At 36.9% G+C, this 24,588-nt stretch overlaps 1 protein-coding gene across 1 annotated transcript; it reads left to right on the top strand.

The window, feature by feature from the left end:
* The first annotated feature begins 863 nt into the window (after positions 1-863).
* Positions 864-20,882, top strand: LOC114543562 (neurogenic locus notch homolog protein 1-like). Its single transcript, XM_028562493.1, has 14 exons — positions 864-1,054; positions 4,950-4,963; positions 5,039-5,130; positions 5,899-6,161; positions 6,839-7,213; positions 7,779-8,036; positions 8,792-8,906; positions 9,185-9,682; positions 10,298-10,427; positions 15,668-16,189; positions 16,613-16,725; positions 17,133-17,191; positions 17,682-17,815; positions 20,279-20,882. Exons 8-14 carry the CDS (start codon positions 9,584-9,586, stop codon positions 20,593-20,595), a joined length of 1,374 nt encoding a protein of 457 aa, XP_028418294.1. The 5' UTR covers positions 864-1,054; positions 4,950-4,963; positions 5,039-5,130; positions 5,899-6,161; positions 6,839-7,213; positions 7,779-8,036; positions 8,792-8,906; positions 9,185-9,583; the 3' UTR covers positions 20,596-20,882.
* The last annotated feature ends 3,706 nt before the right edge of the window (positions 20,883-24,588 follow it).

The raw sequence follows: 24,588 nt of genomic DNA, 5'->3' as shown, positions 1-24,588 counted from the left end.
CAACTTAACGTTTCTTCGGCTCTGTTGGGTGACATATTGCTGATAGTATAGACAGTATATAACCATTATCTGTAATCTATACAGACGAGCCAATAACACGACGATATAGTGACTCCTTCACTATATAGTCTAAAATTAATGTATGTCATAATGTTGCTTTAGTAATCGAATAAATAAAAATACAAGTTCGGGCTTGGGAAGAAGCGCTCCTGATTGTCACGTTCAAGCCCATAGACTCAGCATTAAGTTATTGTAATCATAGATCAGTCGAATCGTATACAGTCCAACTAACGTGTGCCGTTGGTCAGGTTGATGTCTTCGGCTACCTCTTTCATGGTATGTAGCGTGTGCGCATACATGACATCATGCGCTGGTTCGCAGTTGCAGAGTCCTAATCGGGAGAATATAAATCCCAGGAGAACGATTTAAAGGCCATATAAGAACGAGTCTTTGGGATGAAAGATTGACCACAAAGAATTACATCCTATAGGAGTGCTTTCCCCAAAAAAACGCATGTGTGTGTATTGTTTTGCGCAGAAAAACTGCTTCCTAGTAACGGCTTCGATCATTAACTGATACCGCTTCATCGGAAGGTGTATATTCATATATTTATGTTTACTTATCATAGAAAAGATATATATAGCTTACGAAAGAAATCAGTCTGGATAAGACAATTACATATATATATATATATAAATATATATATATATATATATATATATATATATATATAATTATATATATATATACAGTATATATATATATATATATATATATATATATATATATATATATATATATATATATATATATATATATATATATTTATGTAAATTTATAGTAATTATTTTCTATAGGTATATTTGCCTTCGGGAGTCATGGTGACAATAAAGCGTTGGTTCTGGGGTCTTAGCACCTACATTAAAGCCCCAACTCCATTCAACCAAAATAACCAAAATACCGGTCACCATAGTCAAGGTTTATGTGGAAATTATAATGGAAAGCCCGACGACGATTTTTATGGGACGGAACATCAATTTGGAGAAACAAATCGGTAGGTTTTTCTTACCGATACTCTGAAATTTTCCGGAATATGCAGCATGCCGTTTAACTGATTTTAGACTTAGCAATAGAAGATGAAGATGTTTTCGAGATTTTTAATAATTCGTCGTATTTAAAAACAAAATTGAACAGATGCAGATCTTATAGCTTACCCTTTTACCACTACATATTCTTCCAAGCGTATTTTACTTAATACTTTAAACAAAAGTAAATTCGATTATGATTTTTGGCACTTCACTCAATGTAGGTAAATTCTAGAGGTATAAAGGTTCTTAATTTTGAGTGGAGGAACAGTTGATACCCTTTATACCATTACTTCTTAAAATCGACGAATTCGTAATTCTTTTGAAGTATCGATATAGCAGTAGTCTCTGAGTCCTGGCACCATGACGAGATTAATAACGATATTCTAACCATTCCAAACTATAACCTGCCGAAATAGACCCAACGGGTGAGGCGGGGGAGTTCGCGCTTATGTTTCAAATCTAATTCCTTATAAGAGGCTGACTGACTTGGAAAACCCATTGTATGGATGTTTATCCTTGTGGCTGAGAGGTCATCGTCTCCCTAGGTCGATTTCTGGTATCACTGTAGGGGTCATATACAATCCTCCAGACAAATCGATGCAAGAACAACGTGACCTCGTTAGTTATTTAATAGAATCCCTCGCTAACATCTGTAATAATCCCCCGATTATGGTACAGTACTACTCGGAGATTCTAATAACCTAGATATCTCGGATATCTGGAATAGCCAAACCTGCACCAAGTTGTGAAAGACACAACGCGAGGTTCAGCCATTCTTGACCTTGTAATCACCAACATGCAGCAATTTTATAAAGCGCCTTCAATTCTAGCTCCTGTTAGTACATCTGATCATAATGTTATTAATTAGCGTCGTGATAATAAAGCCCCATGCCATATCACATGGCAAGGTCATCAAGCGCCAGGGGCGTCTCTTTTCCCAATCTCGACGACAAGCCTTTGGCCGATGGTTGATGTCACTTGACTGGAATCCTTCCTTCTCGAAGGGACCATTGAAGAAATTACCTCGGATTATACAGAGTCTATTACCCATGCTATACACACCTTTTTTCCTCTACAGTCGGTTAAACTTCATACTAATGATAAATCTTGGATGACGACTTCAATCAAGCAATTGATCATTGCACGTCAGCGAGCCTTTTCCTCTGGAAACACTGACCGCTAGCGTTGTTATAAAAACAAAGTTAAATCGGCAGTGGAACTAAGGAAAAAAAATTATTGTAGTAAAATGCATCATCTTAAGAAGAGTGACAGCACATCATGGTGGAAATTGGTCAAGAAGCTTGGTTGTAGATCAAGCAACACAACACCAATCTACCTTGAAGAGGATGGGCCGGATCTGTTCTGAGTGACGATGAGTTAGTGACAACATTGAACCAGTTTTTTATCTCGATTGATGAAGAAATCCCACCATTTATTTTGAATAAATTACCATCATTCTTACCTGCTGCTGAACAATTACCTATTATCTACCCCTACCAAGTTTGTGAAAAGCCGCCAATATTTCCCCATGCAATCCCGAAAGATATACCACCCAACGGCTTGAATAACAAAAATCCTGGAAGAATTTGTGGTCGAATGGATCATAGACGATATCGGGCATAAAATCGACTCAAAACAATTTGGGTGTCTCTGAATTTCGTCGTCCACCTTATGCTTACCGGATATGTTCCATTCGTGGTTATCTAGTTTTGATTGTCCTACTTAATTCCAGTAAGGCTTTTCACAGAATTGATCTAAATATACTAATAACGAAATTGATCGACCTGGGCTTCGAAAATCTCTCATCCCATGATGCAACTTCTTATCAGATCGAAAGAAGAGAGTTAAAGTATGAAAATCAATCTCGGAATGGGCAAAAGCAAATGCTATTGTTCCACAGGGAACTAAACTAGGACCTATTTTATTCCTGATAATGATAAATGATTTAAGAACCTTAAACTCTGACCATTGGAAATATGTAGATGACATTACCATCTCCGAAGTTCTATGAAAACATAGCTCATCTGTCGTGCAACTTGAACTAGATCACATCTTAAATTTGACCCATGATAATCATATGAAGCTCAACCCAAAAAAATTTAAGGCACTAAGGATAAATTTCCAACGTAACCCATCTGACCTATCCCAACTAGTCATTGATGGAATACCAATTGAGTGGTGAAAAGTGATAAATTATTAGATCTACAAATCCAGGCTGATACCAAATGGGGAGAACACGTGAACACTATAACAAAAAAAGCTGGAAAACTTCTGTATATTATTCGCACATTGAAACGTAATGGAGTTTCCATAAACGATTTGATAAAAACATATATGGCAATTGTCTGTCCTATTTTAGAATATGAATGTGCCGTTTGGCATTCATGCCTACCAACTTATCTTGTTGAGAAGATTGAATGTATCTAAAAGAGGTTCTTTCGTATTATTTGCACAGAATTATCTTATCGTCAAACTCTTGCTAAAACCGAGTGCCCGAATCTCGAAGATAACCGCCATCGCTTGTGTGTGAAACTTTTTAATGATCTTAAAACTCAATCAAGTCGAAATTGTCTCATTTCATGCCTTCTACGAGGTACGATTCACATGGACGTTTAATACACAATAACGAGAGTTTGGATTTGTTTAAATGTAGGACTGATAGATTTAAAAATAGTTTCTTACAAGCCTATGACCGAATTTTATAACAAATCACTCTTAGATGGTTAATTCCTATTTTAACTTCTATCTCTTACATCATCAAACTTTTGTAAATAATTCGCTCTTTATTATCCATAGTAATACTTACACTAAGCTTTGTGTAAATATATAATGTTATTTACCTTTGGTGCGAATATTTTTTTCATTATTGAATTTATGCAATTTTTCAGCGACTATAAGCTTCAAAATGATATTAGTTTTATCAAAACTCCAAAGTACACTTTTAAGAACTCTTTTTAAAGTTTAATTTAAAGGATGATGTAAAGCCTTATACAGTCGGTTAGCCCTTCCTATCCAGGGTAAATATATTTTTCGGTCATTTACAATCGTTAATCGCTTTTCCTTTTATGTATGACATATCGTATAATTATAGGATAAATAAGTAATTAGTTGAAAATATTTATCACCTCTCAGAACTAAATACCTGGATTAACAATCCTATAAGTCGTTGTTATTATCTCACTGTCAATTAAAAAAAAATGTGCATGCAGTAAGTAACATAAGTTCTTATGTCAATCAATTGTGTTAAAAATGTTGCGCGGTCGAGAATGAGATAGATTACGTCATCAAAAGTTTAATTCGATAAAATAAGAGTGGGTGGAATTCTCTGGGTGGAATTAGTACCCTCGCACGGTGCTCCGCACCGGCTCGGGGAATATAACGCATTATTGTTAATCTCAAGGATGAGAATTAAACTAGGGCATGTAGGTTGCTTTTCAATTTCTAAACAAATGTCGAATTCAGTAATGTCTCGATCCTTGATTCCATTTGCTTTTTAATCTGTATTTTCAACGTTTGAACAACGTTTAACTCCTTTAGAAACTATTTGTTTCCAATACAAAGTCAGCCTATATTACTTCAACCTATAGCGAATTCCCAATTCAAATCAATGAATGGGTTTATAGACAGTTCATTGTTATGGTGTATTAAAACGTCTACGCACCCTAATTGTGACGAGCCGAAAACAACATGGCAAATGGCGGCAAATTTTTTTCTCGCGAGTGTCGCTAAAAGCAGGAAGTCTGGTGCATTTTTCTCTTGATAACCAGTATTGACAGTGTTGAAGGAGTAATTCTACAAATAGCAAAAATGTTTGCACCAATTTTACCTAATTTGATTTACTTCGATCTTCGTCTCTTGCAGAATTCATGGCCCAGGTATATTCAGTTACAAAGTAAATAAAATTCTCGAAGAAAAACATCTAAAGGATTGTAAATTTGGAAAATTTGTAGCTGTGGGGGTGAGAAAGGTGTTTGTGGAGAGAAAGCGATAGCAGAGTGCTTCCCATCCGAAGATGGAAAACATCATTCAGGCATAAAAGCGGGTAAGAAAACTAATGTTATACGACTTACTTAACTGGTGAGACTCGATATTTGGTAATTTGGAGCCCGATTCCTGGGTTCTACAGAAAGCTTGTAGACTATGGTGAAGTTGCTGATTCCTGATATAATGCGGTTCTCTTAACCTTTAACCACAGGCCAAACCTTTAACCACATCAGTACTATGTCTTTTAAAAAAGTACTCCGGTTTGACTCAAAATGGCTTCTTAATGAGTATATATAAAGTTATCGAAATGAAACAAGGTTCATTTAAATCGGTACATGATTTTGGGATATATGCTGTACCACTACAAATCTTGGGGGTTTAGCCCCCCTAAAAGTTTCATGAAGAATGTCAGAATGGGAGAGCAAATATACAAACTACGTTAACATGAAGTCGTCAAATTAATGCTCGCCGGCGTATTAAATCCTAATAAGAATTTGATATCCTATATTATTATTATTCATAGTTGTCTTTAACAGCAGAATATTCGTGGTTGTAAATTGTTATTATTTTCGGACCGCCATTTTGTTTGGAAATTATTTTGAGAATTTGAGAGATGATTTTTCAAATGTAGAAGATATCGCTACACGCCCTGTGCCGTTTTCAGTTTGTGTTTGCCCATGAAAAACTACGATGAAAGCGGCAAGTAAGACTTTGAAATGGCCATTTCCGAAGATCTAGAGCATTGAAATTCCAAAATTAGACCCCCCAAAATGTGTTATGTCCCGCCGCCCCTGACACCATGGTGTCATATCCTCACTTTGTTTAGGGCTATGTGAAAGCTTAGAAAAGAGAGATGCGGAATCAAGAGATGATGATATAGATGATCAAGATGATATCCCACCCTTTAATCCTCTGCAACAAAACTCTACCCAGCTTCCATCATGGCCGACACCAAGTGGACTCACTGAAGTAAAAGTTAGAGAGATTTGTAATAGGAAGATTCGTTATACAAAAGCTGGGGCGAACTGTGAAAATATTGTTGGTGTGGATATAAATGCCGTGGTTGAACAATGTGTATCAGATATTCAGGTCAGTGGCCCATGCTACCATGAAGTGTTATATATTTACCACTTATTTACTGCGATCGACGGAAACATTATGTTTTGAGGACCCAAGACCTGTCAATATTTGTAATATCGATGGTCGAGGGTCCTCAAAAAATATTTTTTTCTGAGTTTTCGGTAAATAAGTTTTATATTATATACCACTTGTCAAAGAAAAACCAAAAAACGAAATATCTATTCATAAAAGACATAATTTCAAATGGATAAAAGTTGTTATTTCCCATGAGATAGCACGTTGTCTCACTCTGCAGGGGGTCGCACTGGCGACATCAAAGTTTTGTCACTCTCGCGTGATTCGCTCTCGACCAATGAAACGCTACGAAAACAAAACTCAAAGGAGATGTTTTTTCTTGTAACTTGAATGCCTGGGGCCAGTTCAAAAGCCGATTATAGCTTAACCCTGTCTACCAATAGGTTGTGTTTGTTCACGCGTATAGCAAAAAAAGTTAAAAAAAATTTACGAAACAAATTTTTAATTTGAGTACTTGGTCTGAGATCATATATCATTAAGAGAAGCAGCGGGACCAAGCTTCGTACCCGAAATAGATAAAAATTAATTCAGTTAATGAACATGGAGAGTTTCCGGTTACGTTCTTACCTTAAAAACAGCTTGTAGCAATAGTCTTTATTATAACCATTTAGGCTATGGACAATATTGCCTGGGCCAACGATAATTTTGCAGCCTTGCAAGAAACATGTAAAAAGAACATATTCAAGAACACTTCATTTTACGAAAACAGCACAGACGGAAAACTAAAACTCAACAAAAAATTCATAGCCTCTTTATGTCCAAACGGCTGTTCTGGTCACGGAAATTGTTCTAACTCAACATGTACATGTGATGAAGATTATATTGCTGCTGATTGCTCCATATCTTTAAAAGATAGCCCATTTATTTCTGGTATTCGTAAGTCTGGTCTGTGCGATCTCAGAAGAAGACCATGTAAAAATGTGGGAATTTATGCGTTTCCATTTTTGGACTCAGGAAATCTGACATGCCATGTTCAGGAGTTTAAAGTAAGTTTTCAGGCGAAATATTGGTGTTATATGGGATAAAAGTGCTACGATTGCGATTCACTAACCAGTCACAAAATTACGACTGTATTTTCAATATTGCATGCATGTCGATCTATCGTATGTGCATATGATACTAATACTAGGCATACGGAACCAAAACCGAAAAAAAATTACAACATCATCCACTTTTTGCATGGTAGGCTACTAAGTCGACCTATACTTGTATATTATATATTGCCAATATTGCATATAAGCCGGCAGAAAATGATTTAAAATTCAGATCAGTTTTGTTGATTTTTAACTCTACTTACGGACTATGTCAACACGTATCCATCAGTCTTATAGCGAAATATATAGCAAACACGACGTGAAGTACATTAGAATGGCCTAAATAAGGCGCAATGTCGTGTTTCCTAACTTTCACTAATGTGATCATAAGGAATAGAATACAATGGACAACATGTCGCAAAAGAACATGTAGATACACATAAGCTTAAGACATGGAACTTTCTTAACCAACGTTTCTCTGCGTATTTAATTTATTCCATGTGCTTACGTTCTTAAGGTTATCGAATCAGCCTGGACTCCAAGTAATTCCATCACGCGTCACCGCGGAAAACTGGTTGACCTCACTGAAGTTAAATGTTTTCTTCCGGAATCTCCTGTAAATATCGGCGAATATGACAAAAAGGGAATTACAGCTGCTGGTCTGAAAATCTCAGTTTCAAATAACGGAATAAATGCATCCAAAGCGGTCATGTTGTTCATTACGTATGACTCTATCTGCCAAGAATGCAATACAACTACAGAATGTCGCCTTAAGGTAAACTTATTAATGAAACGATTACATACGTAAACAATATATAAGCGAGGTTAAAAATCCGTCTCAGAGATTCATGCAATACTGCGTTTTTTCAACTAAACAATGTTGTTACGTTATGCATATATTATTTCAGTATACCTGCATGCTAACTTAAAAATAATGTTATTCGCCGGCAATATGAAACGCATGCTGTATCATGCCATGCACATTAACCAGCAAGGTCCTTTTTTGCGATATTATAGTTAAGTTATGCACAGTAAATTTCAGGGAGTATTACTTACGACCCACTTACCCTCAACTCGAATCCATATATTATAAAGGAATCTTTCAATTTACTTCTTCCAAAAAAGGTAAAATCCTGATGCAAATGGATGGGGAACATTTCGGGCGTAAATTTTACAACGTTGGGCGATTTTTTGTCCCAATGTTGACCAGAATTTTAGGTAACTTCTTAAGATTAGGAATAATTTTTATTCCCAAATAGATTCGTAGATTGTGCAGCTGCAAATGATACCTATATATAATATAAAATGAATTAATCATAGTATATATAGGCGATATATTAACGAACAGTGGAATAAGAGACTTCACAATAAAATACTGCTAATTTAACAATAATGTAGCTCTTGTTAAAAACTTACTGACACAAGAAATACAGTAAAAAATTCTGTTCAATATACTCCGTAAGAAGTGTATCAGCTACCACTAATTTGGCATGAAACATGACACACAAACTATTTTGTTTTTAACTTTAGACCGATGCTTGTTTCATTTCTGATCATTGTTTTGCGCAAAACGAAAATCATCCAAATAACTGGTGTAAACAGTGTGTGCCAGATATTTCAACCACGTCATGGATAAAACGTAGAGGTATGTGCATATTATGGTTGTTGCGACTGGTTGTTAAAAAGTTTACTAGTTAAGCTCTGTATTCGTACACTAAATGTGCTAAGTCCTAGCTCAGCCAAGCTATATCATATTGGTGTTCAGGTAATATTATTTTGAAAATTCGCAAATACAAACTCTTTTGTTGCATTTTGTGAAAAGCTATCAGGATCCATAACCTTGCCCTACGTCACAGCAACCGATCTGATTTGCTCACTTTTTAATTTTAAATTTTGTTTTCTCTTATCGATTTCTCTTTAAAGATAATCAACCTCCACGATTTACAACGTCAACTTTCCTCTACGCGTTTCGAAGAAAACAATTGAGGGTTCAGCTACATGCAATTGATCCTGAGTACCGTACCATTCGATACAGCTTTGCCAAAAATGAAACATTTGGAGCTATGTTAACGGAGAGAGGAATGTTTACATGGACAAAGACTTTGAACGATTCGACAGAATTCCATTTTAAAGTCACAGACGAATGTGGTGCTTACTCCGTGTTTCGTGCGTCGGTTGTCATCAAAGAATGTCCCTGTAGAAATTCACTGAGGAGAATGCAATCCTGATTATCGGTACCTTGATGGAGCTGGACATTTCACGTGCACCTGTCCTCCTGAATATACGGGTACCCTGTGTGAAGTTGATGTAAATGAATGCGATATGTCTAAACCTTGTCTCAATGGAAAATGTAATAATACACAACCTGGCTTCTCGTGTTCTTGTTTTGCTGGCTACACCGGTCAACGTTGTGAAATTGAGGTAAACATATAGTAAATATAGCAAACATAATTACAGGTACTTCTTTTCTCCCACTTCGTTTGGAAATTCGCAAGTTTCCTACCAAGTTTAAATATGCATAATTAAATTAATATTACAGTCTGTTTCGTAAACAAATCTTCTAATCACTTCAGGATTTTAAAGGATCCAATCATATGCGTTGTTTAAAACTGCAAGAATGCGCGTCAAAAACCGTCTGAAATTTCTAACGTCTGATTTTAAAAGACCCAACATGCGTTGCGAACGCCTGTTGTTCTGCACTCAACCGGAACCCGCTGTAATAATGATATACGGCGCTATATTAATTTATCTCAATCACTCCCGCATCTAGCGCTGCCTGTGATGGTCGAAAAGTTTATTTTTTTAATAAATTTATACTCTCGAGTTAGACCGCGGCAAAATTTGCATAAAATAACAAAGAACAATATTTTTAGCACAATAAACCTGGCAGTTTATAGTTATAGTATTTATTTTAGGCAACATTTGGGGGGACTTTGACGGTACCCTATGAAACACGAGGGCTGAATACCGTCTATATTTTTAGAACAAAATCTCAGTATCCGCGTTAACCCTTTTAACATTTTTATTTTGCTCAAGATTGATGAATGTGCTGACAACCCATGTTTCCTTGGAGTTTCTTGTACAGATTTGGTTGCCTCGTTTAAATGTGGACCTTGTCCTACTGGATATACTGGCGATGGAGAGAACTGTACCAGAGTCGATGGCAGTGAGTAGTTCTAATTTAACCAATTCTTACAGAAAAAAAACTTTACCTTCAGTATCGATTTTTGTCGTATGTATTTTATTGTTGGGAAAATTAATTAGTCATGCAGGTGCGATTTGAAAGTATATAGCAGTAATAAAATAACTACAATAAAACACGCAATTTAGTTCGTTAGTAAGCTGTAAGCATGCAGGGTCAAACAATTATCATCGACGGAAAGTTTGCAATGCGGTATCGCGTGGGATTTTTTGGATGCCGGACAATTTCATATGTGACAACGGTTTAAAAACTTAATCAGCTAGTGCGTGAGAGTTTTTTTTGTTCGAGCTCAGGAAAGCATTTGGCAGGATAAACCATAATACTCTTATCACGAATTTGGAAAGAATGGAAATAGAACTATAATCCTTGTCACATGAATGGGTAATAAATTTCTTTACTGCATGGGGAAAACAGCGTGAACGAATAGGGAGATTTGTTTCTATGATTAGTTACTTTGCTTAGTCTCCAATGATCTGAAATAGAACGATCATATTGACGAAGTCGTTAAAAACTGTATATATGCTTGGGATTTTAAAACTGAGCACAGACTGATAACAAGATTCTCGTTTCCGTTTATTTAACATGTATAAGACCAATTATGGAGTACGGTGCGCAAGTTTGGAATTATAATATCCCTGGCTATCAATTGCGAGAGTTGGAAAGGATCCAGGTTAGAGCAATGCAAAATATGGATTACCAACCTGGCTTCGCGACGAAACCTCTCATCAGGTTCCTCTTTTTTTAAGAAAAATGTTTTACAGCAACCTGGTAATTTATCTGATCTCGCATACTATTAGCATATTCTTAAATACGACCTTCTGTTTCCTAAAGAACTGGTACCTTACAAGTGTAGAACAAGTCGTTTTAAAAGTTTATTGATACCATCAACAGTTCAGATGCTTAATAACCGTTAAAAAGCAAATTAAATACATACAAGGAAATTTGAGCGTTGTTTCGTTGAGGTTATAGCGAATACTGCGCTTCAGATATTGCTCGACTTACATAATTATCATTTATAGACCTAGAGTGATGGGGATTTAGCGAAATATTTCCCGAAGTGATGATATCACTAAGAATCGTTAATTTCTTGATTTCAAACAAACAACAACACTGTTCCTGCCATTATTTCCAGTGGGTTCGTGTAGTTCTCCCGAGACATCACGTGGGATAAATTTAATATCGCAGTGTGATAAATTTAATGTCACTCCAGCAACTCGGAAATGGGAGTCGGGGATGCGATACGGCGAAAAATATCCTCGTCACATGGCACAAATAATGTTTTTTGATTGTGCAATTTGAATTTGAGGTATAATATAACCATTTATTATTCCCTGATCATTATATCACAAGCGTTTGTTTAGGTAAGTTCTGCAATTTGATTGGCTGCTGGCAGGTGTTGTGTATTACATTAAGTACTAAACGCGGGAAAGGTGGCGGGGAACAAGGGAAAGGTTGTAAAGAAGACTTCAAGAGTTAACAAGGTGCCTGCCAAAGAGTCTGATGACTCTGGAGATGCGTCTGAAGGGGATGTATCTGATGAATGGCCCATTTACACCATGAAAGCAATAGGCCGAGAAGAAATAAAAGTCAAGATATCCATTAATACGTACCCCATAGAAATGGAACTTGACACAAAGGTCTTCGGTTTCCCTAATACCTGACAAACTGTTTGAGAGCAAATGTATGGTGACGTTATGTGTTCGGTGACGTTACAAACGTTTACTGGTGAGAGAGTTCCTATCGTTGGGGAAGCAGAGGTGCAAGTCGAGTATGAATCCCAAAGAATAAACTTACCTTTATTAGTGGTTAAGGGGGAGGGGCCCCCATTGCTTGGCAGGAATTCGCTTTCCAAACTAAAATTAAATCGGAGTGTTATTTACACCACTATGGTGACACTCCCAGTTTGGGAGGGCTATCGAAATCTTACTCAGTCTTCAATGGCAAGCTGCGGACGGTGAAAGGAATCACAGCATCGCTGAAAGTCAAGGACATTTGCCAGCCTAAGTTTTTTAAGCCAAGATCCGTACCGTTTGCACTTAAGGACAAAATCGCAAATGAACTGTTTCGTTTGGAGAAAGAAGGAGTTCCGGAAAAGGTGGGTAGTGCAAAATGGGCTACCCAATTGTACACGTATTAAAGCCTGATAACACGGTGCGTATTTGTGGTGATTATAAGGTCACATTCAATCCGATACTTGATGTTCCAGAGTATCCACTGCCCACAGCTGAAGAAATTCTCAGTAAATTGAATGATGGACAAAAGTTTTCAAAGCTGGATCTATCACATGCCTATCAACAGGTACTGCTTGATGAAGAGCCACGCAAGTTGGTTACCATTAATACGCATCTCGGACTATACAGACATGCATGCATCAAAACACTATGGATCAGATAATCCAAGAGATTGGCGGAGTAGGTTACATCCTCGACGACGTTCTAGTAACGGGCAAAGATGATACACAACACAGGAAGAATTTGGAGTCAACTTTACAACGATTAGATGATTTTCGCATCAAACGTAAAGAGTCGAAATGTTCGTTCATGCAAGACCAAGTAAAATATTCTACTTTCGTAGTGAATAAAGAGGGTATCCATCCCTCACCACAAGTAGTGGAAGCCATTTTGAAGCTCGAAGATCCCAGCAACAAGAAGGAGATCAGGATGCAATCGTGGTTGGGTATTGTGAACTATTAACCTTTTAACCTAACTATTAACTATTCAACCTTTGACTGATCTTTTGGCAAATAATGTGTGGGTTTGGAGTGGGTTTTGATGGAAGAATGTGCAAACGTCGGTCAACTAGTTAAGAAGCATCTTGTGTCGTCAGAAGTGTTGACCCATTAAGACCCAGGAAGCCGTTGTTTTTAGCAGTGGGGGCTTCTGCCCACGGATTGGGAGCAGTTATTTCCCATCAAATGGGAAGTGCGAATGAAGAACAGCCGATTGTGCATGCCTTTAGAACGCTCACTTCAGCGGAGCCTAACTACTCCATGATAGAAAAAGAAGCCCTTGAAATTGTGTTCGGGATTTAGAAATTTTACCAATACCTGCGCGAACGACGATTTATCGCTGACAGATCATATGCTGACAGATCATAAGCCATTGACGCTGATTCTTGGTCCAAAAAAGGGATTTCCCGTCCTGGCAGCAACGCGTTTTCAGAGATGAGCGATCCACTATCAGCATACCAGTTCGACATCAAGTACCGTTCAACTTAAGAGAATGGAAATGCCGATACTCTGTCACGTTTCCCTCTCGCTGCATCAGGCGAAAATTCGGACGATGTCTTTTTCAAAGAAGCAGAACTTATGGAAAAAAATGCAAGCAAACGGTTTACCAATATCCGCCACTTGAATGGCCAGCGCTACAAGGAACGACAAGGGTCACGGAATATACCAGGTGTGGTTGGCCGCGAATTGAGGCCGACAGCGAATTACAAGCGTACTATCGGGTGCGGGAGAAAATCTCTATCGAGGAAGATTGTCTGCTCCTTGGAGTTCGAGTGATATCGTGAAGAAATTCTTGACGAATCACATAGAAATCACCTTGGCATGGTACGTATGAAGGCCCTTGCGAGATTACATGTTTGGTGGCCAAACCTGGACATCGAGAGAAAAGTTGCGACGTGTGAATCCTGCAGAGAGCAGTTGCCACAATCACCTTGGCAACGTATCCATGTCAATTACGCCGGACCGTTTCTGTGGGGAATGTTTTTAATCGTGGTCGATAATCATTCCAAATGGTTAGACGTCATCAAGATGAAATCGAAGACGGGTTCTCATCGTTTGGGCTTCCCAAAGAATTAGTGTCGGAAGCTGAAGAATTTCAGACGTTCTTGAAAAACAATGGAGTTCGCCATATTAGATCAGCAACCGTATCACCTAAGTTCAAATGGGGAGGCTGGACGTACAGTTCGTACTTTTAAACAAGACATGAAGACTATGGAGTCTGAATCGGGCGCATTAAATCAGAAACTGGCATCGTTTTTATGATGGTACCGTACCACACCGCACAGTTTCACTAAAGTTACACCAAGTGAACTGTTTCTCGGAAGGAAGGTGAGAACGAGATTAGACGTGTGTAAACCTTCTCTAGGAGAACCAGTAATAAAAAAATCGATGCCTAAAGAGAAAAGGACCAGGTTGCATGAAGTAGGAGATATAATCATGATTCGAGATTACCGGAAGAACCCAAAGAAGCCATCGTGGATTCGAAGAGTGGTGTTAAACAAACTGAGACCGGTCACTTATACCGTCCAAGTTGAAAGCATGCCGTTGAAACGACATATCGACAAGATTCGCGCCTGTCCCCCATCAAATATGGACAATCCAGAAAATCCCAGGTTAGTTCTTCCAACGGAGCCTGACCCTATTCCAGTGGACTTACCGCTCCAGTCATCGGTTTCTGATGCTGAATGGACGCAGACTCGTGATTCAACTACGACAAACGAACCAGAGAAGGGGACTGCAAGTGCTGTGTTCGAACCGCGTTACCCACGTCCCGAAAGAAAACCCCCTAGCCGGTTGATTGAGAATGCGTGACGCAATGAACTTGTGGTGGAGTTAAATTTGGGAGCAAAAGCCAGGCAACGTAACATTATTCAGTCGAGTTTATATAACAGTATATATAAACATTCACGTTTTAAGAAAAAGAGGGGGAAAATGTTGTGTATTTCATTAAGTACCGAACGCTTGGTCTAGCGCTGACCACAGTATGCGCGAGTACTTGTACGTTGTTCCATATGATAAATAACTTACTAACCTCGACTGTTTCGTCTGAACGGCAAAATATTGTGTTTATTATTACGTTTCAATGACGTATTTAATTTCGTGTTTGCTGATTGCAGAAACTTACAATTAAACTATGTTGTAAGTATAACGTGACCATTAAGTTTAGAGTAACGGGTTTGAATCGTGCGCATTTGGAAAAATTAACGAAGGCATAGGTATGACGTAATATGTCCACCAAAATTCAAGTTTTTGTTTGACATCCAAGTTTTTTTTTATTTTACCTAATGACCAATATTTTTGTATTCCGTATTTCGGCGAATATATTTTGGCAGATATACACGTAGATGCCTTATCGCCATAATTAAAAATTCAGCTATTCCACTAATAATTCAGAGTTTCTTTATTTGTTTTAATAGAATTTGTTGAATATCTCTTGACGGATGACTACTAAACCTGTTCAATTGTTCGTTTTTAGAAAATCAGCCCCCGAAATTTGACACCCCAAGTTTGGTATATGCAATTTTAAATAAAGACTTTGAAATTCTGCTAAATGCGGAAGACGACGAAAGACATGATTTGAAATTTGTTTTGTTATCAAATGGAACATTCGCAACAGCGGAAATCACGAAAAGAATGCTCAAGATATCAAATGTCACAAAAAATGGAACCGTTTACATACAAGTCGAAGACAAAATGGGTGCAAAAAGTCTATTACGTCTTCAAGTCTTTGTCATGAAGTGTCCATGCAAACACGATGGTGAATGTTACCAAAAGCAGAATGTTACATATCCTGTGCTACCAACAGATTATTATTGTCAATGCCATGAGCAATTTTCGGGATCGTTGTGTGAGTTACGCCGAAATCCTTGTGATAAGCTGCCATGTTTTCCAGGTCTCCAATGTTCACAAGATCAAAATTCCGATGGATATTCTTGTGAACAATGCCCGCCTTTGTTTGAAGGAGATGGGAAGCAGTGTAAACGTGAAGAAACCGAAGGTTTGGTTGCAATTTATACTAACTTATAAGTTATATATACTGGGTAACTATAGAAATAGCTACATTCATTCATTCATTTAGAATCCCCACAAAATGTTTCCGAAAGACTTGAACTTTCAGTGAAATCTATTTTTCTCTCGTTACTATAGGTAACGAAATGCCCCACCCAACAAATTAGTTAAACGATTCAAGCCAGTGGAAACAGGCATATTTTTTTAAACAGTCCCTGCAAAAATTAATTAAAAAGAAAAACGACCAATCAAATGGCCCAAGCAGATTTTCTTGCCCTCCGCGAATAGTTGTTGAATATTTCGGAAATATACAAACATATGATTGGTGATGTATCACCTTTCACGACAGTGACACTACAACAATATTTTTAATATTACTCCGTTAATGGATTTTAAACTTTTTCTTATGTAGACCAAAGCACGGTGAGGTCTGAAATGAAGTTGACCAATCGAAAATGGGATGAACAACTAAACATAAAAACTTCAATGGTGTATAAAAATCTCGAGTCACGATTGACTGTTGAGGTTAGTAATCATGAAAGTGTTCAGTAACGGCCGCAGGTAAAATAATGAGTGGTGGGCGAGGAACCTTACGCGCTAGACTAATCTTAGATCTAGGCGACGAGAGAGAAATATATTACTATAGTGGTAAAGTATTGTGAATTGCGAAGTTGGCAAATTTTGTTAACTTTGTTGACGAATTTAGTTACAAGCTCGTATGTTATTTTTTTGTGGACATGGGCAAGATAAGGATAGTGAGCACTGCGTAAAATTATAATGATATACAGTATGATAAGTAATATGATAACACAATGAGAACGAGTTTTCTGTAATTCTCACCAAAATTGGTTAATCCACCGGTAATGCTGGCTGTAATTCGTGTATGAATTTTTCTGCGCTTTACCTAACAAGTTCTTATTTATGTTATTAAGATAAGGGACGTTTACAGAAGTTACGCTGGGTTTAGCTATGTTCTTATAGAAAGATTCAGGTATTTTGTTTTATTTCGGAATCCACTAGACTTTTCGTCAATTAGGCTGCATAGTGAACTTAAGGCAATTGTTTAGTGAAGCATGATATTTCAAATATCAGCTAGCAAAATACGTATTTTTCCCTCGTTTGAATAAACGGAGAACTAGGGGTGTAGCCAAAGCGAGGGAAACTTGCAAATCTATGTAGAAAAAAATCAGGGCTTTCCGAGTGTTTTGCAATACCCCGCGTTCAGTATCACGCTATCCTGCACGGAAAACAATTTAGTATTCCTTTAATCAGGGACGCAGGGACCCCTAGTTTTACAGGCGAACGAATGGCACGTGGAATGTGAATATGTTTCCACATTTTTCATTACGTTCCTTGCTTTATTGTCCCTTTCTTTGTGTTTTGGAAATAATTGCGCAAAATCCTTCACACCCAGTAGCTGAATTTACTTTCTTTTTCCTTTTTACACTTTTCTTTATATGGTGTTTTATCGCTTTGAGCAGAAAGGGCAGTATAATTGTTGCCTTTGCGCTCATATTTTCGGAGAAGAAAGTGAAAGATCCTCTAAAACCTCTGAAGGAAGCGGCGGAAACCGGAAAACTTGGGAATACGACGTTCCAAATTTATGCTGCGAAAGGTAACAAAAGTTATTCTTAAATAACCAAAGACCAGCATGGCAGCGTCTTTTAACAACTTCGAATCGCATTTAGTGTAACAACAGCTTAATATAGATGAAAACACTTCTAGACGTTTAGACATGAAGGCATCCGTCGGACCTTCGTTGACGTTCTCGGTAGAGATAAATAAAAGTTTCGAACACAGGTAGAGTTGATAAATGATATCACGAAACTACAAAAAAATCACACCCATCATATGAGCAAAATGGGCTGCTATATGATTTTAATTCTCGCTAAATTCATACATTGTATTTCTCATTATACTTTGCGTACTTTTGGTATTTAGTACTCTTTAGTATACTTAACATTCTGCAATGCACATTTCAACTTTTAGAATTGCTTGTTGCAGTAGTCTACAGTTTAAGGTGGTCCACTGAAACAAAAATTACGATTTATCCCGCTTTAGAAATTGCAAGGGTTACATTCGTGAATTTCTTTCCAATCTATTCTGAATATTTCAGAATCAAACGAAAAGTTTTATAATGAAGGGTCGATTGACTTCATTGCTCTATTGTATTGTTCTGTATAGTTTATGAATGTATGCAAAACTTTTTTTGCTTTTCTTAACGAACTGAACTCGTACCCGATACATTTGAGCAAGATAACTCTAAAAGTAATAATAAAACCTAGTTGATAAACTTTTCATGCTTGACTTTAAAGACATTAGTGCAATTGGAGGCGAAACTGGAAGTTAGAGTTGCATTCCGTCCATTCTAAGAGAGATAGCGACTTTGTATTTTAGATAGATCGTGATTTATAGCGTGCAAAACGTTCAATGGTTCGAGTTCAACTGCGAGCAAAAAAATTTTTCAACGAAAAACACCAATTCCATCCTTCTAGCGTTAAAAACTGGTTATAGTAATCGTGTTCACAAAAATAGTCCATTTTCCATCATTGGCTGTGCCTTTTCTTTGTACTATGCATATTCATAAACTCTTTTTTAACTCAGAGTGACCTGCTTAGTGATATAGGAAGGGAAAAGCTTAATGCAGCTGTAATTCAAAGTTACTGACTGCAGACCGCTTTAAGTAAGTTTGTCTTTGCGCTGAACTAGAATAATTGAAATTACTACAAAATAATAAGTTGACAAACAACCAATGTAAAGCTTCTAGGAGCTATCTCATTAAAACTGTCGCTATTTTATTTACTTAGGGTAAACGAAATTAAATTATTTTAGTTAGTCGCAATGAAAAAGTGGATAGATGTTGCCTTGAAATTTTTTTCAAGTTAGCTTTTTTACTTTTGAGATATCGTTTTTAAAATTAGGCGAGTGGTATTTTTCGTTCTTTAAGAAAATGATAATGAACGTTTCGCGTTTATACATATACTGAGAACAACACAATAGAGCAATGAAACAATACATTAAGTCAATCAAACACTTTGTTTGCTCAGCTACCTCCTCCACAGCCGTTTCATAATACTTCGAGCAGGTGGGAAAATTAGGCACGATTGGCGCGGGCATCATTAGAAATGCGGGTAATGCGAAGAGCCCCAAACGACGGGGAAACGCCTGCTGAGTAATATACATATTTGTTTTCAAAAATCTTTCTGAATTTTCGAGTGTTCCGTCTTAGCTGAGTATATTTTGATAGTTATAGTTGAAATTGATAGTTATTAATATATTGCGTTCTTTATATGTCTAGGGTGTGATAAATTACTTGATCATTTATTAATTGTTGATTAATTACTTGATTATTACTTAATTACTTATTATTGTTTGTCATTGCCCTATCTTAAAAAGGGGAGAGCAGGAATTGGGGGGTCGGTTAATTTGGGAGTTGGGGGACAGTGGAAAAGGGGAGCCGGAGGCATATACTTGCAAGATTATAGAGAATATTTTCTATACGGCGAGTAAATTTTGAAATCAATAATTTTAAAAATATATGATAAGGATGTATTTTTATATGGCCTGAATGATAATCGCATGCAATGAAAACGCAATTGACGAATATTTTCAAAGAATGCCATAACTATATTTTCTCCGAAATTCACATTTGCATGCACGTAATACACAACTTGCGTGCTTTAAAATGCAAGTCTGTCCGGCCTTAAAATGCTGGAAATAGCAATTCATCCGTTTAAAAAGGCACTTTATAATATTATATTTATAGTACACACGCGCTGATTGGTCGGAAAACGTGTTTCCATAAGTGTATAGAAACCGGAAAATGTTCTCTATTTCTAAATTAGAAAGAGTTTCACAATTGTGTGCCTTTTGCAGCCACAGGACGTTCCATGACCTAAAATACAATTTCGAAAAGGTTTTAAGCTCAACCTCAATTTCTGGGTGTAATTAAATCTGCGAGAGGAATTAGTAACCCTCATTCGGTATCGTGATTAGAATTCTTTAAACTTTTTGAGTCTCACATCCGATTTATCGCATTTGACCTTAAAATGTTCTTAAAATTCTATGTTTACTGCAGATGAAAAACAACCTGGATCAGGCGATGACGAAATTTTGGGAATTGATGAAACTATCTTTTATGTTATCGTCGGCGTCGCTGTTTTTCTCGTTCTGCTAATCATTTTGGCAATTTACTATTGTGTGAAACGCAAGCACAAGTTCAAAAAGGCCGAACTGAAGAAGAAGGTATTCATCACCAGCAACAATAATGCCAGGGGAATTGTGTTTCGACAAACTGATGCCCGAGTCGAAGGAAGTGTTGGAGAAGAATTAGACCTCAAGGTTTTTGATAACAAGGTGATACGCTTTGATGAGGAGATCAAAATTCAGCTTTGAAAAAAGCTTGCGTTCTGACTCTTAAAAACTTTTTTTATGAATTGTGATTGAAACTTTGATTGAGTACTTGATTAAAAAACATGACGTTTACACTAAACGTTTTATACGGTCGCAAATATCGGGGGAAAATCATGTTCGATTATCTTCCCCTTTCAGCTCTCCGTTTCAGTATAACCCTTGACAGGGAAATTATCATTTTGTTCTTGGTAACAAGAATATTTTGGAGTTCTTAATCTTATTGACGTTATTTCTGTGTGTTGTAAGTTATAATATACAGTAGAAAAAGTGTGTAGGTTAATATTTATCAATTTCAAAATAATTGCATGTGTTATTCTGTTAAGTAAGTCTTAAATCTTTGTAAGAACATTACCTTAAGTAAGAATCTTTGTTATCTTTGTAAAATCTTTGTTAAATCTAATAAAATCAGTTTAACAATCAATAAAAACTCGTTTTACGTGTTGAATCATGGGGAGACGCAAAGGCGAAAAAAAGGTCTGTGTTCAGGCTAGGATCCAACCCGAGAAAGTGGCCTAGGATTTTCGAAGGATTTATTAAGGATTTTCTGATAAAGTTTATTAAGAATCAGTCATCTCAGTGTAAAATCGCACTTCGAACGTCCGCTTAATCAAAACAACCTCTAACAATAAAGTTTCAATCCTTCGTATAATACGAGTTTGGAAGTAGAAAGCCTGACTTACTTAAATTTTGCATTTCCATAATTATAGAAACGAACGCGGTTAAAAGTTCGTGTAGAGCGATAATTTTCGCGCGATCGGCGTTTTACTTTTATCAAGAGCTGTCAACTGCAGCCGTCCCGACCCCGCAAAACAATCCATTGAGTCCTACCAATCACAATTCACTCCCTAATGTGCAAATCAGTCCGGCCACTCCACAAATGACTGTAAATATGGCTTATTGACCAGTCAAATGAGCGGATTGACCATCCGATTCTGTGCTTTTTTTACGCTTATCCGCTCCTCTAGAAGAAAGAACATTGTTTTTCGGAAATTTGTTCACGATCTTATTAGAAGCAACATTGCCATAACATTGACAACGAATGAGATGCTTGCCTACAATACAGCTGAATTTATTGACATGGCCTACTTCATATATAGTCTAACTAAAAAATGTTGAGCTTTCGCATTTTTGCTACTCTGGTTTGATTAATGAAAGTTATCACCACACAAAGATTACATTCACCACCAAACGTTTCGACGCTCCGACCAGTCTAGTGTCATCAGGGGTGATCTGATGTTAAAACTCTATGTTAAAACTTGATCCTTATATATGACCTTTCAACATAACGTCATCTGCCAATCTGTAAATATTCTTTTAGCAATTAGTTTCCGTCATCTCTATTGAGGGCACAAAGACTCGCGATAATATTCCAGGCTTCGAAACAACGCCTTCAGCTCCGTTTGTACGACACTCAATCAGGAAAATCCTGAATAATTGTGGAGTCAAAGTTGTCTTATTTACATATTTTTGCTCGTTTTTGTAACTGTGAAGTGAATCGTTTTCAAATTTCAATGAGTTTTATCTTAGATGGTAAAGATTGAAATAAACTTACACTACTATAGGATATCTTAAAATTTGCTCCCTCGGGGTCTTAACTATAATGGAACTTTTAAGTCTGTGGTGGTCGATCTAGTTTGAATTGAATTGAATGAGAGTCACGAACGTAAACAAACAATTTTCGTAGATCTTGTGACCACGACGTTTTGAAAGGGTTGAATACGATAAGAATTTTTCTCATATTGATCATATTAAAGATAGTGATGGCACTTCGATTGGCTGTGCAGGAATTAGTCTTGCAGCTCGTTTAATTTAATTCTTTATTTGCATTTCCCCAGAGTGTGAAACAGTATGACAGATGTGTAGCAGATATGCATGGCTAGATTCATGCATAATAAAATTTAATACAGAATTGAAAAGTAAGGTTACTACATATACGTTTCGCTAGAAAGAGAATGGAGAATATTATGTTGTAAATAGTGTGAATTTGTCTATCCCATTTCAAATGATGATCAAATGTGACTTCGAGTAGAATGGCGGAGGTGATCTCTATGATTATATTGTTGTTAATCCCAATAGTTATTGGATCGAGTCTGGAAATTTGGGTTGGGATATTTTTTCATAATTTTTTAAAATTAAGAGGCATTTGTTTGTGGTTAGTCCAACGTGACACTGAAGTCACGTCCGATTTTTGGGGAGACACTACGTTCTTTGACATTAGTTCCGAAAAAATTGAAATAGAGCCATCCGCGAATATAAGAGCTTGGGTTGCGAACGTAGGTGGGTAAATCGCTAAGATCTTTTAAAATGTCTGTCACACCGAGTTAGGCCAACGTTTAACCTCCGTCTTACCGCGGTTCGACCTCGGTCTGACCTTGGCGATTCAACCGCGATCAAACCGAGGTTTGACCTAGCCTTTGTTAGGTTATTTCTGGGCAGTACTGTATCAAGCTCATATACATACAAATGCATCCTTCTTCACACAGCAAACACAGAATATTATAAACAACTATACGATAGACACGTACCAATTTAAAACTTTTCAAAGCTTTATGCATAGAGAGTATAAATCGTTCCTTTTTCGCCTTTTAATCTTGCTGAGCAATCCTTTTTGTTTTTGATAAATGTCTCTTGATGATTTTCATTGGATCTGTTATTAGCCACAAAAGCTCACAATTTTTAGTAGTGTCAGCGAACAACATATGCAATATTGTGTTCGCAGAGCTTGTCCGAAAGTTCGAACAGTTAAAACATTGGAGGTGATATTAACCTAATTTTGTATTATATATCTGAAGATTGGTTCTTTGCAAGACACAATGCCTGAAACTGAATTTTGGGGGAGTGTTTATTTACATATTTAGTGGTGTCCGAATGAATTTTTTGCATAGATGAATAAACACCCCCATTCCCCCCAATTATACTTCTAGACTCAACACTGCAAGACATTCAAGAGAACATGAATAATATGAATGTCAACAACGCGATTATTACTGAAATTGCGGCGCTTGAAGTGGACATGTAGTAATAAAAACTGTCAACTTCATGATTCATACCATCCGGTACACGTTTTCACGAATGCTAATGAACTATCAATCAATCATTCCTTGTTCGTCCACAGTAAAATCTTATGAGCCTATTCTAAACTACTTACGGACTACTGATTTAAAGTTATAATAACTTTGCTCTACGTTTTTCAAGTGCGAGGAAACATTGTCCCATCACACATCAATTGTAATTTCTTTATTATGGCTGAATTATTGCTGTGTAAATTTTGTTGGAGAAATCCAGCATGCTATATAAATAACAGGTCTTATTTGCTTAAGGTCATCATAAGTTGATGTATATAAGCATCGACTTTCATGCTTTGGTGGGGATTTCTATTATATTCACTGCGTATATACAGCTATCGGTGACAGACACGGACAATATACCCCGTCGATACACTGTATGCTATACAGTAATGAGATCACATAAGGTCATCTAAATAATCTCTTCAAAGTCGGTCGTTTAATTGAGTATGCTGTATTTTGTATATGGTATTGGTAGCTACTTATGTTTGTTGATTAAATCTATCAGTGCATAACAGGCGTGCTGCAACATGAATGTATTATGATAAATATAAACAAAATTCCTAAATTGGGGTTGGGGGGTGTGACATGCTCTGAAGTGTGTGAATGCGTTAAATAGTTCATCTTATATACGCAACAAAGTTAGTTCGGCTTTGAAAATAGCCTGTGGCATCTTAAATGCTTCAATTTTCAAGAAGTAACCAGCCGCTTTAATCGCGGCAAGCAGACAATTTCCGAAAATACAATATAAAACAAATTCCGAAGATAAACATCTTGTGTTTTTGATATTCAATATTAATAAAACAAGTATAAAGACAGAGTAAAGCCGGACGCACACGACGCATTTTTGTCGTACGATTTTAGTCGGTCGACCAAATCCTGCGTGTGCGATCTCAAATTCGCTTATGGA

Source organism: Dendronephthya gigantea, unplaced genomic scaffold (genome assembly GCF_004324835.1).
Source record: "Dendronephthya gigantea isolate DGI-Jeju-01 unplaced genomic scaffold, DenGig_1.0 000481F, whole genome shotgun sequence".
Classification (NCBI taxonomy): domain Eukaryota; kingdom Metazoa; phylum Cnidaria; class Anthozoa; order Malacalcyonacea; family Nephtheidae; genus Dendronephthya; species Dendronephthya gigantea.
Note: the sequence above shows the minus strand (reverse complement) of the source record. Positions and strands in the feature narration are given on the sequence as shown.

Excerpts from the sequence above, each read along its gene's own strand:
- LOC114543562 (XM_028562493.1), top strand. The coding sequence starts at position 9,584 with ATGTCTAAACCTTGTCTCAATGGAAAATGTAATAATACACAACCTGGC. Across the intron at positions 10,428-15,667 it reads CTGTACCAGAGTCGATGGCA|AAAATCAGCCCCCGAAATTT; the intron begins GTGAGTAGTTCT and ends GTTCGTTTTTAG. Across the intron at positions 17,816-20,278 it reads CCAAATTTATGCTGCGAAAG|ATGAAAAACAACCTGGATCA; the intron begins GTAACAAAAGTT and ends TGTTTACTGCAG.